Genomic DNA, 17,291 nt, shown 5'->3' on the forward strand with positions numbered 1-17,291 from the left:
ACGTCCACGGGCAAGGCAAAACAAGATTCCACTATAATCAAAGAGAATACAAATTACGGAAGTCGGTCTTATCGATCGAACAAATTCACATGGCTCACAAGTCTCTCGTGTAAGAAAAATCCTCAAAAACCAAACGAAAAAACCCTAGCCGTAGTATAAATAGAGCCCAAAAGTCTCTCCGAGTTGGGCCTATCGGCCCAACTCTCCGCGTCACGAATTAAAGCTCAATTTTTTTCTCCATTTTTGGGCCGCACAAAAAAATATGTCGGGTCGGGTGATGAACCGGACCGAGTATATAAAATTCAAGACATATTTAACAATATTCATTGAAGATAAAGATTATAGCCATTGTTGGGTGGATATGCGCAATCGAAGATCGGGACGATTCACGGGGAACAGAAAACGGGCGCTTGTCAGGATTGGCGGAGAGAAAGTGCAAAACGAGAGAAAGTGATCCAGAGAGAGTCCAGGCTTGGGACACTTCTTGGCCCCTTAGTGTCTCATAATTCGAAATGTTCAAGCATAGTAATTTGTATATAAAATTTTGGCAAAAGGACACATGGGGTACCAATATTGATGTACGGCGCTCACTTTAGTGCCAAATTTTTTTTTTTTTGGATCACTTAAGTTCCAAATCAAAAAAAAAAAAAAAAAAGATCACTTAAGTGCCAATTCCGGCAAAAAATAATTACTTAAGTGTCAATTTCGATCAAGCAGTACACATGGCATTTTTATTCATTTTTTAATATTAGGTGAATTTAAAAAAAAAATCAATCCACATGGCATCCACGTGGAAATTTAAAAAAAAAAAAAACCAATCCACATGGACGCCACGTGTAATATCTATTTACAAAATAAGCTAAAATATTTTAAAAAATTAAATTAAATTTTAAAAAAGCTAAATAACAAAAAAAGAAAAAAATTGATAAAGATCTTTTGCAGCACGAGGGCTCGAAAGCTCTAGTCACCACCACCCACCATCACCGGCAATGGCCATGACGAGTGAGGACTAGTCGGCCATGGGTCACCCCGCCAAGCGCCAGCGAGGGTCGGCAACCATGGCCGATTTGGGTGAAGGCCGTGACCCTCGCCCAAATCTGTGCCGGGGCAACTGGCCCTCCCCAGCGCTTGGCGTGGCGACCCCCTCCCCATCATCCAATGGCTAGGGGTCACCGACCTCGGCCAACCAACCAACCAGCCCCCACCATTGCTCATTGCTCATTGCTCATTCAAGTTTTATTCTCACGTGACCTTCTAGTTAAACAACAAATTCTTTAGTACTTAGAAAGACAACTAAAAAATCCATTCCACCCACAAAAGCTCCAAGCTAGATCCAAAAAGAAGCATACAAAAGAGATCCCCCCAAGTTCCAATAATTATCACTTCAACGGATTTTGAAAAGAGCATTTAAGCACAAACATCGGGGTTCGCCACGAGGTACTCTTCAACTGTCTTGAACAATCCCATAGCCATGTCTTTGCCTTGCTTGATGTCATCTTCCTTGAGCTCTGCACCTTCCTTAACATGATAGTCGCTAGTCACCTTCCAGACGCATCCACCATTAGCTGATGTGAACTTCACCTCCAAGACAATGCAGTCAATTTCGTCAAACTTGATATCACTTTCAATCAAAGTATACTTGCAGTATAAGTTCTCTACATCAAGAGCACCAATCTTGTGCTTTGTGTACTTGATGTGAGCACCTGTTACATGAATTCCCAAGAGTAAAAAGATTAATTTTGAGGATTACATTCAATAATAAACTTCACGCAGTAGAGAAACATCTATGATAGACTTACTTTCGCCAAAATTAGTTTACTTGATGCTGCCAACTCCGCCATCTCCCTCAACAAACTTGACGCTCTTAATGCCCTCAGGGACAATCTTGGGAAGGATGTTGTGTGAGTCAAGGACCAAAGCCTTGAACATCCTCGATGGAGCGACGACAGATGTGAACTCTTGAGAGTAAGGGACAACACCCATGTTTGTCTTGTGAGAAGCAAAGAGAAATGAACTCAAGTAAGAAAGGGAAGGATTTGGTGTTATTGCTATTGAAGAAGGCTTGAACTGATGAAGATAGTGAAGAGAATAACATGATATTTATGGGCAAGTTGATAGTTCAGCAGTCCTCCATCATTTAAAGCCCTCCGAATTGGACCATTCGACCTTGCTGTAAGCGTTTCTTCTTTTCTTATTGGGCGGAGCCACCGGTCGTCTAGAAGATGAAGAAGGAAGACTTCATTTTCCAAGGACGATATATTATAAGTTATTATGTTATGTAGGAATCTCAATCATCCTAAGTCCTTATTCTCAAGAAATAAGTCTTATGATTATATATGATATTGAGGACAACCAACACTGTACTATTGTAGTACATGAAGTCTGTATATAAAAAATTGGCCAACGATTAAACTTCTATAGAATTTCTAGATGATGAACAAACAAATTGGTCAACTTTCCATAAACAACACGTGCGATTATTAAGATTTAATCAGTAATGCTTGAACTTTTAAACTTTGAATGAAAAACACTAATATTATTAGGGTTAATATGACGAAAAAGCCTAATCTGGTACACTTAGGATAAATTTACTCCAAATTAATCTTTTGACCGCTAAAAACCCCAAACTAGTACACAAGTGATAAATTTACTCTCTGCTAGTTTCCATTAAATTTTATCATCAAGTTGCTAGTTGAATGACACGTGATAGTTAATGGGTGTACCAGTTTGGGATTTTTACCCTCCGTTTGTCACAAGCATACTAGTTTGGAGTTTTTGAGGAATTAACCCAATTTAATAAACGCTAATAGAGAGTAAATTTATCACAGGTGTACGATGTTGAAATTTTTTATTGTCAAGAAATTAGTTTTGGGATAAATTTGTTACGGACGTACTAGTTTGGAGTTTTTCATGATATTATCCCATATTATATGCCGGTTTTACAAGTACTATATATTAATTTTTTAACAACATGAGTTCAATGTCTACGACAATTTGTGGATTTTTCTTTTTCTGGTTATCACCAAAAATGGTCTCAGGCGCTAGCAAAAGTCATCGGTGAAGCTAGGAAAATAGTCGGTCGAAGTTGATGGGTAATGTAGTGATTTGGCCCCGTTGACAAATGTTAACTTATACAAGTTACAAACTCGGAATGATTCTATTGAAGCTCCTCCTACGTAACTCAAAGAGTAATTTCCTTACTTGTCCAAGATTTTAATCGTTGGTGTCAATTAGGCAGTATGTAGATGGCTTGAGGTTTATCCCAAGGGCTAAAATATTTGCCAGTACTGTTTCGTTTAAATATTCATCAAATGGAATCCACCCATCTTTTGGCTAATCTAGCCTCCTCCATCCCTCGAGATCAAGCTTGGCTGTGGAAGAGTTGCGGGGCATAAATCTAAGAATTTGAAGAGCTTGTTATAAGTATATTGTACTAGAGCCTTTCGTCAGCAAGTTGTTTCTTGTTTTCCTTTCAAAACTCAATCTTTTCAGCTTGCTCCTACAGAACCAAGAGTCGAACTAAGTCTCATAAATTAGATCCAGTAGAATTATTTATTGAAATGGCTTATCTAACGGAAGATATCATCGAAAACTTACAATGGCTTGCCAAAAAAAAGGGTGAATCGATCATCATCATGATAGTACAGAAAATGGGTTTGTCAGACCGGGCCTCTGCTATATCAATTGTACTTAATTGTCGTTAGTGGATTTCGTTATTGAGTTAGCCATACAATTCATATGTTTCTAGAGCAGATCAAGCATCAAAAGAAGTACTCATGTAATTATGGCCTGGCCTCCTTATATATCACTCAATAGTAGTCTCCTCGAGCCCATACTAGTCTATCCTTAAGCCACCCGTATATTAGAGGGCTCCTCATCGGATACAATCCATAACTGACACGATCCGGTGTACGTATGTCAAGCCCCTCACTGGTGGGGCATGGCACCAGTGAGCGCGACAGCTTTTAACAATCCAATTGCAAGGCTAATAAGGGCGGATTTAGTGACCCACATTACACGCATTATATTACTCCAGCTCATTATGGTTCCAAAGGTCCTCCTCGAAAGGCAATATAGCTCAAGAACCGGACAAGGAACGAGGAATTCTAGTTGCAAAGGGTGCTTCGTTCTAGTATTTCATTTTTAAATGCGCCTCATTAACGAATATTTCCGGTACCGATTAAGTATATTTAATATGTAATAATTCAATTTTCATGCTGGGCGACCAGGCTTGAAACAATTGTACTATTAGGGCTGTTCGGTTTGTCAGGATTCAAGGTACATGAAGGATAACTTAGGAGGTGTTAAGATGACTTTTCTTTTAGGACCAAAAAGATCATTAAGGATAACATAAGCAACTAATGAATAAGTAGAATATATTTGCGTACAAGTTCAACACAATGAATGATAATCACAAACGGAGATCTACTTGAGGGACATGACCGAATGCAAAGCCAGCAAATCCAAACCCATTCCTCACACAAAAGCTCCAAGCTAGAGCCAAAAAGAAACAAAATAAACAAAAAATCACTCAAGTTCCAATAATTATCCACCACAAGGGATTTTGAAAAGAGAACTTAAGCACAAGCACCAGGATTTGCCTAGAGGTACTCTTCAATTGTCTTGAACAAGCCCACAGCTCTATCTTTGCCCTGCTTGATGTCATCTTCCTTGAGCTCTGCACCTTCCTTATCATGATAATGGCTGATCATCTTACAGACACATCCTTCGTCAGCTGATGCGACGAACTTCACCTTTTAGACGATGAAGTCAATTTTGTCGAACTGAACATCACTTTCAATCAAAGTATATTTGCAGTAAAAGTTCTCAACATCAAGAGCGTCGATGTTGTGCTTCGTGTACTTGATGTGAGCACCTGTCACATGAATTCATGTAAGTAAAAAGATTAATTTCGAGTTATGTTGTCTATAAACGAACTCGACATTCCAGATAAACATCTATTATCCTACTTACTTTTGCCAAAGTTGGTCTGCTTAATGCTACCAACTCCACCATCTCCCTTGGTGAACTCAACGCTCTTGATGCCCCCGGGGACAATCTTGGGAATGACGTTGTGCGAGTCAAGGACCAAATCCATGAGCATCCTCGAGGGAGCAACGGTAGACGTGAACTCCTGAGAATAGGTAACGACACCCATGTTTTCCTTGTAAGAAGCAAAGAGAAATGAACTCAAGTAGGAAATGGAAGGATTTGATGTGATTGCGATTGAAGAAGGCTTGAGCTGACGAAATTATAGGCAATTTAGTTGTTTAGCAGTCCATATAAGCATTCAAAATTCAAAGTACTCCGAACTGGACCAATCAGCCTTGCTTTTACAAGGGGCAGAGCCACCCGGAGTCTAGAAAATTATGGAAAAGGACAAGTTCATTACAGATCAAACATGAAGGACTATGTTCTTTGTTCACGTCGGGTTCACCTATACGGCGGGCGCAGAACAATTTAAATTGGTGATATCAATAGGGATATAAACTTCCCAGGTGTGTAGAATTTCATTGAAATTATCTATCATGCCCACAATGTATTCTTATATACATTAGTTGCTCCATTATATAAATGTTCGAATTCATTATTTTTTAAGATTCTCCAGACATTTAATCATGCTTAACTACTCCATTCTCAAGTCACTATCCGTAATATCTGAATATATCGATAAAAGATTTAATAGCTTTGATTTTGTCTGTCCAGTATTGCATTAAAAGAAGAATTTAGACTTCAACCTCCGGTTGTGTTGATTTTTCATTACTAATGAAATTCCACAAAAGAGTCCAAAGTCTAATTCTAATTCTAATCTCTAAAAAGGAGTTCATTACTAATGAATTTCCACAAAAGAGGAAAAACATGTATATGAATTAATCTTTAAGCACGAATCTAATATCAATCAATGCAATGAGATTTTTATCTTTTCAGCTTAATTTTTTTTTTCTACATTGTTTGCGGAGATATTTTTTAAAAATTTTTTGAACAAATCCGAATTCCAGATAGTTTTTGCGCAACCACCTAATCTTTTTGTTGCCAAGGATCTCGTTGTGGCAGGCCCGTTGGACTCGCACTTCTTCATCTTTTTGTTTGAAATAGTACTCATCACTATCAGATTTTCCAATCTCAACCTCTCACCATATCACCGATTTCGCTCCATATATATCCAATCACGCTTCCAAACGTGCGTTCTAATAGATGTGTCTGTGACGTACATCTAGGTAAGGCAGCTTGATGTCGCCAAGCCAGAGCTTGGCTTCCTTCTTAGAGTTCTAGGTCCTGGCGAGATGCCATTCCCATCAACCACGCGTGTCCCCGCATGACGAGCCACCGGGGGGATTCCGGCATGGCAAGGATCGCCATGGCGAGGATGCCGACGCCGACATTGATGAACACAATTTTTCAAGGCTTGTTCACTGCCCTCCCTGAGGTAATTAATCATGTTCTTTTCTCTTTGTTTGTTTTTTTTTTTGTATCATCTTTCTCAATTTTTTTCATATGTTTTGGTGGTTCAGGTGTTCCTCAATGTCGGCATCGTTATCAGCTGAAGGGTGGCCTCTCCTGGTATGTGAGGGAGCTTGCCATCGCGCTCCTCGCAATGCCGGAATTCTCCAGTGGCTCATTGTGCAGGGATGCTGGGTTGATCCGAGTGGCATCCTCGTCAGGACAATAAGGAAGGCGAGCTCCTACTTGGCGACATCAAAGAGGCTTGTTCAGAGGAGGACGACCTAGACATCAAGGTCCTTCAACTGGCTCAGCAGGTCGGCGTTCGCACTTCTGCCTCCACTCGCGTGCCTTGGTCCTGCTGATCCAGAGAGAGGCCAGGCATGGGACACTTCATGGCCCCTATGTGTCTCGAAATTTGAAATGTTCAAGCATCATTATTTGTGTAGAATAGAAAAGTTTAGGCTGACCTTTTTTTTTATGGGCAGATGGAAATTTGGCTAATAATGTACGAATGGAATAAATTCGTTTACGAATTCGACTCGACCAATGATAATCACAAATGGAGATCTACTTGAGGGGAAAATTGAAGGCGATGCCTCAATCATTGGATTGCTTATTGCTCTATCAAATTTAATTCAAAGTTCGAAGCACTCCGAATTGGACCGGGCCGAACTACTTTCAAGCCTTTCATGTTCTCTTCTTGGGAGGAGCCACCGATCATTCGGAATGTTAGGAGAAAGGGCAAGTCACGAACAAAAGCTCTCTTCGTCTGGCCATTAGGGACATTTTATTTTTAGGTCGATTGGAATACTAACATTGGTGAAACCTTATTACGTACATTTAAAAGAGGGTAAATATTTGAGTTCGAGCTCCGACCCCACCGGAACCAAAGCTTAAATTGGGTGAGTCTAGATAACTTAACCCCTTTTTTGGCTACAAGTTTGCCTGGATAAGATCTTTTTCTTAAAGGAAATTTAACCATTCATGTTACGAACATATTTAGACACGAATTTTAAGCCAATAACAGACAACCATGACCACCATTGCTAAGTTAATGATTCAAAGTTCGTTCATTGTGCCATCAAGTACAATCGCCGAGCGATTTAATTTTTTCCGGTTTCCAAAAGGCAATTTGCTAGTGTGACTTTTCAATTGCCATGATAGCAACGTCATTGGATCGGAATGACCGTAGACCAAACTTTTCTGCCATTTTTTTCTAGTCAGATTTTCTCTCTCTTCCTTTTGCAATTCATCTATAAGTCAAGTGCAAATTCACCTTCATGACCACGAAGGGACATCTTTTCTTGGGCAAAATCCATGACTCATTGGATTGCTCATTGCTCCTTCAAGATTTATATTTATTTATCATTTATTGATTTTTTGCATGGCATACGCACAGCCATCAAATCCTTAATGACATAGGAATCACACCATAAAACCCTTTCCTCACCCAAAAGCTCCGAGGCAGAGCCAAAGGGGAAACAGAAGATACAAGACACACTTTCCGCTCACTTTACTATATCACCGCTCAGAAAGGATATTGGGAAAAGAAGCATTTAGGCGCATACATCGGGGTTGGCCACGAGGTACTCCTCAACAGCCTTGTACAATCCCATAGCTTTGTCTTTACCCTTCTTGATCTCCTCCTCCCTGAGCTCACAACCTTCCTTCACATGGTACTCGCTATTCATCTTGCAGACGCAACCGCTGCCAGCTACGACGAATTTTACTTCTTCCACGACGAAGTCGATCTTGTCGAACTTGATGTCGCTTTCGATCATAGTATATTTGCAATAAAAGCTACCCGCGTCAAGAGCCTCGACCTTGTGCTTTGTGTACTTGATGTGGGAGCCTGTTGTGCAAATTCATCAAAGCAAAGAAGTCAATTCTTAAATCGAAGGTCTTTATATAGATTCGACATGGTAGAAGTATGAGTGTGATCCGACTTACTTTCAGCAAAGTTGGTTTTCTTGATGCTACCAACTCCACCATCTCCCTCGATGAACTCGATGCTCTTGATGCCCTCGGGAACAACCCTAGGTAGGACATTGTGGGACTCGAGGACCAAAGCCTTGAACATCCTCGATGGGGCAATGCTGCTTGTGATCTCCAGCGAGTAGGTGATGACGCCCATGTCGGCCTGGCAAGAAACAAAGAGAACGGACCTCAAGAAGGGTGGTGGAAGGGTTTGGTTTGATTGGTAGAGGAGAAGGCTTGAGCTGATGAAGATGATGAGGAGAACTACTTGGTACTTATAGGCAAGTCCATTGCTTAGAACTCCATCCTCATTCAAAGTTCAAAGCACGCCGAATCGGACCGAGCCGAATTACTTTCAAGCCTTTCTCATTTTCTTGTTGGGAGGAGCCCCTGAACATCTGGAAGGTCAGGCAAAAGGACAAATCACGATCAAAGCTCCTTCTGTTTGGCCATTATTATAACAACCTAACGTGAGGTATTGGAATTAATGAGAAATTACATATTCATCCGCAGACACCATGGGCCCATTACGATATTCTATACTTGGTACACCACATGTCTAGAAAAAGTAATTCAAATCAAATATTTTGATCATGATGTGAATTATTCATTTTCGTCGGAATGAAAGCATAAAATAGGTGAGTCTAGATAAGTTAATCCCTTTTTCAGCTTCGAATTTCCAAGATACAATCTTTTTTGAAAAGAAAGTTGAACTTTTATATCATGAATTGATTTAGATAAGAATTTTAGGCTCAATACCTGACAACCATGACCACCATTGTTAAGGTATAATTCTATGTTTGTTGGTTGCACTATTGAGGACAATCACTGAAATGAGTTTAGGAGCCAATTCTCTTGGAGAAAGGACAGACTCATGTCTCCCATGGTAATATCAAGGGCTGAAATTGATGGTGCATAAAAAGATAACAAATGAATCATAGGTATTATTGCATGGTTGGCTAGCAGCTCAATAGTCGAAGCTTGGTCAAAAAGAGAACATTGGAACTCGCCAATGGAAGTGTTAGCAGCAGCTCTTCTTCTCGCATGCAATATACTCAGTCCCTCGACATCCAAAAAGTAAATTCTGAAATCGATCGCAAAGCCTTAATTGATGTCATCTAACAAAGGGGTCTTTATCCTCAGAGTATTCAACATTTGCTTACAGATTCTTGCATGCGGCTTCACCACAATCCGGGATGGAATTAGGCTTTGACCCGTAAACCACATAATGGAGCTACTCATGCTCTTGCAAATTAGGCTTTAATTCAAATAGGAATCGCATCTTCTTTTCTTTTTCACAATCTTCCATCTGAAGTTATAAAAGTATTATACTAGTAGAGACTTCTTTACTTTCTCTTTTAAATGTAGGCTTCCCGCATCCCGTTTGTAATGCTTTGTTTGAAATGAAAAGCCATTTCTAGGGGAAACATGGATCCGATTCATTGTGCCTCTGTTTACGAAAGTCAATTTTTCTAGTTTGACCTTTCAAATGCCACTATAGCTAAGTCATCGAATCGAGATGACCGTACTCTAAACTTGGATTAACTCACAAAGAAGTTTGACTTTTCATATGGCACTAAAGCTAAGTCATAGAATCGGGATGACTGTACTCTAAATTTGGATTAACTCGCAAAGACAAATGTCTCTATCATGACCGTTCTTTTTCTTTTTTTATTTTGCTTTTTTGCTAGTCAAATTTCCTCCACTTTATTTGGGAAATAAAGTTTGCTTTCCATGATTTTCAAAGAAGCACGCTATAGCTTAATTAATCGACCTGAAGTTGCATAATTTTATTTTGGAAACAATTCTTGCTTTCCATGATTTTCAAAGAAGCACACTATAACTTTTTTTTTTGGTCGAAACACTGTAGAATTATTGTCCCATTGATTCCATTTCGTTTCATGACTATATATCTCGCCTAGAGTATAATGAAATGATGCCCAAATTTTCCCTTGCACTTCATTATAACTTCAATCTCTTCTATTAGGGAGCCTGAAACCCAATACCTTTGGGTGGAGAAATCACCAAAAGAAAGTTGGATCCACTTTTACTTAAAAGTTTAAGACAATGAGTTATAGACCAACTAGAATATATTAACTGCTTTATACCATATCAATTCTCCGATGTGAAATTTCTCTAATCCAACTCACACGTACATTCTAACATCTTCTTCATGTAATTCATATATAAATCAAGTGAAAAATTCACCTTCATGACCACAAAGGGAGATTTTTTCTTGGGCAAAACCCATAATTCATTGGATTGCTCAGTGCTCCTTCAAGTTTTATTGTTTCGCATGCCCTTACACACAATCATTAAACCCTCGATAACAAAGAAAATCACACCACAAAGACCTTTCCTCAGCCAAAAGCTCCGAGGCAGAGCCAAAAGGGAAACAGAAGTTACAATACACTCTTTCCACGCACTTGACCATATCATCACTTAGAAAGGATATTGAGAAAAGAAGCATTTAGGCGCAAACATCGGGGTTGACCACAAGGTACTCCTCAACAGCCCTATACAATCCCATAGCTTTGTCTTTACCCTTTTTTATGTCCTCCTCCTTGAGCTCACAACCTTCCTTCACATGGTACTCGCTGGTCATCTTGCAGACGCATCCGCTGCCAGCCACGACGAATTTTACTTCTTCCACGACGAAGTCGATCTTGTCAAACTTGATGTCGCTTTCAATCATGGTATATTTGCAGTAAAAACTAACTGCATCAAGAGCCTCGACCTTGTGCTTCGTGTACTTGATGTGGGAGCCTGTTACGTAAATTCATCAAAGCAAAGAAGCTAATTCTTAATTCCAAGATCTATACATAGACTTAGACATGGTAAAAGTACGAGTATGATCCTACTTACTTTCAGCGAAGTTGGTTTTCTTGATGCTGCCAACTCCACCATCTCCCTTGATGAACTCGACGCTCTTGATGCCCTCGGGAACAATCTTGGGTAGGACATTATGGGACTCGAGGACCAAAGCATTGAACATCCTCGACGGGGCAATGCTGCTTGTGATCTCCAGCGAGTAGGTCATGACTCCCATGTTGGCCTTGTGAGAAACAAAGAGAACTAAACTCAATAAGGGTGGTGGAAGGGTTTGGTGTGATTGCTAATGGAGAAGGCTTGAGCTGATGAAGATGATGAGGAGAACTACTTGGTACTTATAGGCAAGTCCATTGGTTTGTACTCCTTCCTCATGCAAAGTTCAGAGCACTCCGAATTGGACCGAGCCGAATTACTTTCAAGCCTTTCTTTTTTTCATAGTGGGAGGAGCCACCGATCATCTGGAAGGTCAAGCAAAAGGACAAATCATAATCGAAGCTCCTTTTGTTTGGCCAGTACTATAAATCCTAAGGTGAAGTATCAGAATTAAGGTGAGGTTAGGAAAGGCTTATCTGCTGTTTCCGCTGTTCTAGAATTATCCATTTTCATCGGAACTAAGCATAAAATAGGTAAGTTAATCCCTTTTTCAGTTTCGAATTTCCAAGATGCAATCTTTTTTGAAAAGCAAATTGAATTTGTATATCATGAAATGATTAAGATGAGAATTTTAGGCTTGATACCTGACAACCATGACCACCGTTGCTAAGGTATAATTCTATGTTTGTTCGTTGTGCTATCAAGGATAATTGCGAAAATAAGTTTAGGAGCCGATTCTCTTGGACAAAGGACAGACTCATGTCTCCATGCTCATATCAAGGGCTGAAATTGATAGTGCATAAAAAGATAACAAATGAGTGATAGGGATTATTGCACGATCGGCTAGCAACACAGTAGTCGAAGCTTGGTCAAAAAGAGAATGTTGGAACTCGTCGATGGAAGTGAAAGCAGCAGCTCTTCTTCTCACATGCAATATGCTCAGTCCCTCGACATCCAAATACTAATTTTTTAAATCGATTGTAATGCCTTAATTGATGTCATCCAACAAAAGGGTCTTTATCCGCAGAGTATTCAACATTTGCTTACAGATCCTTGCATCGTGCTTTACCACAATCCAGGTTGGAATTAGGCTTGGATCCACAAACCACATGATGGAGCTACTCATGCTCTTGCAAACTGGGTTTTTAATCAAATAGGAGTCATATCTTCTTTGTTTTTTCACAATCTTCCTTCTGAAATTGAAGAATATCATACTAGTAGAGTCTTATTTACTTTATTTTTTTAATGTAGGTTTTCTGCATCCTGTTTGTGATGCTTGTTTGAAAAGAAATGTCATTTCTAGGGAAAAGAGTGGATCCGATTCATTGTGCTTTTGTTTAAAAAAGTCAATTTTTCTAGTTCAACTTTTCAAATGCCACTATAGCTAAGTCATCGAATCGAGATGACCGTACTCTAAACTTGGATCAACTCACAAATAAGTTTGACTTGTTTGGCAATGATTCTGATTCTCTAATATTGTTTTCGGCACAAAAAATATGAGAAACCTGTTTGGTAATGTAAATGATTCTGATCCTTATATTTTCTGATTTTGTACCCAAAAACGCTTTTGGAGAAGAAACAAGAATAAAAAAAAGTTAATTCTTTGTTCCACAATCACTTTTGAGAAACAAGAACCTATCCGTCGTCGCCTGCTGTTATTCATGACCGACCATCATCGCTTCATGCCGGAGAAAAAGGAAAAGAAAAATAGAAACAAAATAAAATAATAAAAAATTTCTAAAAAATAAATAATTTAATTTAAAATTAACTTTTATAAATATATAAATTAGAAAAACAACAAACATTTTAAAAAAAATTCTCTAGATTTGTATTGCATTCTTAACAAATTATAAGAAACAAATACGCCATGATTTAGTTAAATAAAGAAATATTTAAGTAATACGGGTCAAGTCGAGTATGAATTTGGCTAAATATAAAAGTGTTCAAGTGAAAATTCATGGCAAAAATTCAAGTGCAAATTGCTTATTGAGCTTATGTTCTTTCTTAATGATCTTGCATATATCCTTATGCTCCACGAAATAAAGAGACTAATTATGGATTATGCATCATCTATATTCATTTAATTAGTGATGCTATATAGGTTGATTTTGTAGTAACAGGACATAATTATTCGACTTAAATAAAAAAAACTGGGAAGAGAAATTGCTCCTAAGAACAGAAATTTTGTGCATTCTAATTCTCTAAAACTTATCCAGCGAATATAATCAGAAAAAAATCAAAAATCATCGAATCAAGATAACCAAGAGGGATTTGGACTTACTTTTACTCAAAAACTAAAGCCAATAAATTATGGGTCAACTACGATATATTAACTGCTCCACACCATATCAATTTTTCGATATGGGATTTTTCTAATCCAAGTCACACGTGCATTCTAAGGGAGATCTTTTCTTGGGCAAAATCCAGTATTCATTGGATTGCTCAGTGCTCCTTGAAGTCTTATTTTTTGGCATGGCCTTACACACAATCATCAAACCCTCTATAACATAGAAAATCACACCATGAAAACCTTTCCTCAGCCAATAGCACCGAGGCAGAGCCAAAGGGGAAACAGAAGATACAATACACACTTTCGACTCACTTTACTATATCATCACTTATAAAAGATCTTGAGAAAAGAAGCATTTAGGCGCAAACATCGGGATTGGCCACAAGGTACTCCTCAACAGCCTTATACAATCCCATAGCTTTGTCTTTACCCTTCTTGATCTCCTCCTCCTTGAGCTCACAACCTTCCTTCACATGGTACTCGCTGGTCATCTTGCAAACGCATCCACTGCCAGCCGCGATGAATTTCACTTCTTCCACGACGAAGTCGATCTTGTCAAACTTGATGTCGCTTTCAATCATGGTATATTTGCAGTAAAAGCTACCTGCATCAAGAGCCTCGACCTTGTGCTTTGTGTACTTGATGTGGGAGCCTGTTACGTAAATTCATCAAAGCAAAGAAGCTATTTCTTAATTCCAAGATCTATACATAGACATGGTAAAAGTACGAGTATGATCCTACTTACTTTCAGCGAAGTTGGTTTTCTTGATGCTGCCAACTCCACCATCTCCCTCGATGAACTCGACGCTCTTGATGCCCTCGGGAACAATCTTGGGTAGGACATTATGGGACTCGAGGACCAAAGCGTTGAACATCCTTGACGGGGCAATGCTGCTTGTGATCTCCATCGAGTAGGTGATGACTCCCATGTTGGCCTTGTGAGAAACAAAGAGAACTGAACTCAAGAAGGGTGGTGGAAGGGTTTTGTGTGATTGCTAATGGAGAAGGCTTGAGCTGATGAAGATGATGAGGAGAACTACTTGGTACTTATAGGCAAGTCCATTGGTTTGTACTCCATCCTCATTCAACGTTCAAAGCACTCCGGATTGGACCAAGCCGAATTGCTTTAAAGCCTTTCTTGTTTTCTCATTGGGAGGAGCCACCGACCATCTGGAAGCTCCTTTTGCATAGCCATTATTATAACAGCCTAAGGTGAGGTATTGGAATTAATGAGAAATAACATATTTATTCGTAGACATCGTGAGCCCATTACGATTGTCTATACTTGGTATACCACTTCTCTAGAAAAAGTAATTCAAGACGAATATTTTGGTGATAATATGAATCTTATTTTTTGGTCGGAACGTCGGAACGAAAGCGTAAAATAGGCAACGCCAAATAAGTTAATCCCTTTTTCAGCTCTGAATTTTCAGGGTACAATCTCTTTCGAAAAGAAAATTGAAATTTTAAATCATGAACTGATTTCGACGCAAATTTTCGGCTTGAAACCAGACAAGCCTGACCACCATTGCAAAGGTATGCTTGTATGTTTGTTCGTTGCACTATCGAGCAGCCACGGAAAAAAGTTTAGGAATCAATTCTCTTGGGGAGAGGACAAACTTCTGGCTCCCACCATCAAATCGGGGGCTGAAATTCAATGTTGATGTTGCATCAAGAGATAACAAAGGAGCTGGCACAAGGGCATCAAAAGTGTCAAAGTTTGTGTACGGCATCCATTTTGATATCAAAATTTTTTATCAGCTCACTTATGTACTAAATCGAAGAAAAAGTAATTACTTAAGTGTCAATGGCGAGATATTCCAGCTAAACTGATTGCGGGGCATTTATTATTAATTTTTTAAATATTATGTGGAAAATTCCTTTAAAAAGTCAGTCCACGTGGAGTCCATGTGGCAATTATTTCTTAAAAAAATCGGTCCATGGGGACCCCACGTGGCGACTATTTAAAACAAATAAATCAATTTGAAAAAATCAATTAAGTTTAACATATAAACTAAAAAATTTAAAAAAAAAAAAGTAAAAAGAATAAGGTAGAGCTTGGCACAGCGGCAAGAGTGCGAGATGGCCAACTAAGGTCGTCGAGCCCCGGCCGGTGGCTGCCACCCCCAATGCTCGTAGGCGAGGGCTCGACCTCACAGATTTGGGTGGGGCCAAGGCCAGGCCCCACCAACCCTAGCAAGTCCTCGCTTGCGGTCGCAAGGGTCGTCAGCCACTAACCATGGCTCGGCGAGGCTATGCAACTCCTCGCCGCTGCAATCCTTTCCTTTTTTTGTCACGACCTGAACCCCGCAAGCCGTTGACATCCCACTTGGTCACGACTATGTACAGTTCTCCAGGATCCAAAGGCCAACAAATACAACACTTGCGGAAGTAGAAACAATTCCCCATACAGAAACCAATTAACATCACGATGACTTGGGACAGTAAAACAAACTTATGTACATATATACATAATTGTTACAACCTTCAAACCTAGGGCTTCAAAGGCCATTGTACAAGCCTGTGACCACCTATAACAAAAGATTATGTGGTCGAAGCCCGCTATGCTTCCAAAAGAAAATACTCTACAAAAGCTCAAGAGGCCAACTACCCTAGGCCTCATCTCGCTATCCGATACTATATCATCTCTCGCCTCCAACTCATCTTCGTCAAGCTCAGGTGGCTGTTCTGCATCCGATGGCTCTACAACCTCCCCATCTTCTCCTGGTACCATGACCTCGGGGAATACCGAATCTCTTGGGCGGATTATTCATTGTTGAGGCGAAGTGTCTGAAAAATGAGAGCCCACGACGGGGTGAGATAAAATCTCAGTAAGAAAGCCCCTAACCCTAAGTTAGGGCTCTAGTGCCTCCAGATACATCCTAGGCGAGCAATTTCCAACAAATCATCCGACAATAAAAAATTCCATAAATAAATTCCCGAATATTCCATTCTTTCTCCAAAAATTGCCACACCTTCACAAATATTCCACGTTACCCCCATATCGATATTTCATGTCTCGGACTGGAATAAAAATATTCCACGTTGCTCAAAAGCCCGCGTTCCACGCCTCAGGCTATCGTATAAAATTCCACGTTGGTCCAGGGCCCACGTTTAACGCATCGAGCTATATTATAACCGGACAGACCTGCATAATAACGCCTCAGGCCATTATAAATATTCCACGTTGATCCAGAGCCCACTTTTAACGCATCAGGCTATCATATAAAATTTCACATTGGTCTAAAGCCCGCGTTTAACGCATCGGGCTATATTATAACTGGACGGACCCACGTAATAACGCATCGGGCCATTATAAATATTCCACGTTGATCCAGAGCCCGCATTTAACGGATCAGGCTATCATATAAAATTCCACATTGGTCCAGAGCCCGCGTTTAACGCATCAAGCTATATTATAACTAGACAGACCCGCGTAATAACGCCTCAAGCCATTATAAATATTCCACGTTGATCCAGAGCCCGTGTTTAACGCATCAGGCTATCATATAAAATTTCACATTGGTTCAAAGCCCGCGTTTAACGCATCATGCTATATTATAACTGGACAGACCCGCGTAATAACGCCTCAAGTCGTTGTAACCCGCGTAATAATGCCTCAGGTTAATATCCCGCGTTTAACGCCTCAGGATAA

At 39.7% G+C, this 17,291-nt stretch overlaps 4 protein-coding genes across 4 annotated transcripts; all 4 read right to left on the bottom strand.

The window, feature by feature from the left end:
- Positions 1-1,288: 1,288 nt before the first annotated feature.
- LOC125313611 (major allergen Pru ar 1-like) lies at positions 1,289-5,158 on the bottom strand. The gene is made up of 2 exons (XM_048273360.1): positions 4,975-5,158; positions 1,289-1,703 (listed from the first exon to the last, which is right to left on the bottom strand). The coding sequence occupies exons 1-2, from the start codon at positions 5,156-5,158 to the stop codon at positions 1,408-1,410; spliced, it is 480 nt and encodes a 159-aa protein (XP_048129317.1). The 3' UTR covers positions 1,289-1,407.
- Positions 5,159-7,869: 2,711 nt separating this feature from the next.
- Positions 7,870-8,769, bottom strand: LOC125313608 (major strawberry allergen Fra a 1-3-like). Its single transcript, XM_048273357.1, has 2 exons — positions 8,395-8,769; positions 7,870-8,296 (listed from the first exon to the last, which is right to left on the bottom strand). Exons 1-2 carry the CDS (start codon positions 8,576-8,578, stop codon positions 8,001-8,003), a joined length of 480 nt encoding a protein of 159 aa, XP_048129314.1. The 5' UTR covers positions 8,579-8,769; the 3' UTR covers positions 7,870-8,000.
- A 1,865-nt stretch (positions 8,770-10,634) lies between these two features.
- LOC125313610 (major strawberry allergen Fra a 1-3-like) lies at positions 10,635-11,659 on the bottom strand. The gene is made up of 2 exons (XM_048273359.1): positions 11,287-11,659; positions 10,635-11,187 (listed from the first exon to the last, which is right to left on the bottom strand). Exons 1-2 carry the CDS (start codon positions 11,468-11,470, stop codon positions 10,892-10,894), a joined length of 480 nt encoding a protein of 159 aa, XP_048129316.1. The 5' UTR covers positions 11,471-11,659; the 3' UTR covers positions 10,635-10,891.
- A 2,094-nt stretch (positions 11,660-13,753) lies between these two features.
- On the bottom strand, positions 13,754-14,744 carry LOC125313607 (major strawberry allergen Fra a 1-3-like). Its single transcript, XM_048273356.1, has 2 exons — positions 14,382-14,744; positions 13,754-14,288 (listed from the first exon to the last, which is right to left on the bottom strand). Exons 1-2 carry the CDS (start codon positions 14,563-14,565, stop codon positions 13,993-13,995), a joined length of 480 nt encoding a protein of 159 aa, XP_048129313.1. The 5' UTR covers positions 14,566-14,744; the 3' UTR covers positions 13,754-13,992.
- Positions 14,745-17,291: the final 2,547 nt, after the last annotated feature.

This window comes from Rhodamnia argentea, chromosome 1, assembly GCF_020921035.1.
Source record: "Rhodamnia argentea isolate NSW1041297 chromosome 1, ASM2092103v1, whole genome shotgun sequence".
Classification (NCBI taxonomy): domain Eukaryota; kingdom Viridiplantae; phylum Streptophyta; class Magnoliopsida; order Myrtales; family Myrtaceae; genus Rhodamnia; species Rhodamnia argentea.

Excerpts from the sequence above, each read along its gene's own strand:
- LOC125313611 (XM_048273360.1), bottom strand. The coding sequence starts at position 5,158 with ATGGGTGTCGTTACCTATTCTCAGGAGTTCACGTCTACCGTTGCTCCC. Across the intron at positions 1,704-4,974 it reads GCAGACCAACTTTGGCAAAA|GTGCTCACATCAAGTACACA; the intron begins GTAAGTAGGATA and ends TTCATGTAACAG.
- LOC125313608 (XM_048273357.1), bottom strand. The coding sequence starts at position 8,578 with ATGGGCGTCATCACCTACTCGCTGGAGATCACAAGCAGCATTGCCCCA. Across the intron at positions 8,297-8,394 it reads GAAAACCAACTTTGCTGAAA|GCTCCCACATCAAGTACACA; the intron begins GTAAGTCGGATC and ends TTTGCACAACAG.
- LOC125313610 (XM_048273359.1), bottom strand. The coding sequence starts at position 11,470 with ATGGGAGTCATGACCTACTCGCTGGAGATCACAAGCAGCATTGCCCCG. Across the intron at positions 11,188-11,286 it reads GAAAACCAACTTCGCTGAAA|GCTCCCACATCAAGTACACG; the intron begins GTAAGTAGGATC and ends TTTACGTAACAG.
- LOC125313607 (XM_048273356.1), bottom strand. The coding sequence starts at position 14,565 with ATGGGAGTCATCACCTACTCGATGGAGATCACAAGCAGCATTGCCCCG. Across the intron at positions 14,289-14,381 it reads GAAAACCAACTTCGCTGAAA|GCTCCCACATCAAGTACACA; the intron begins GTAAGTAGGATC and ends TTTACGTAACAG.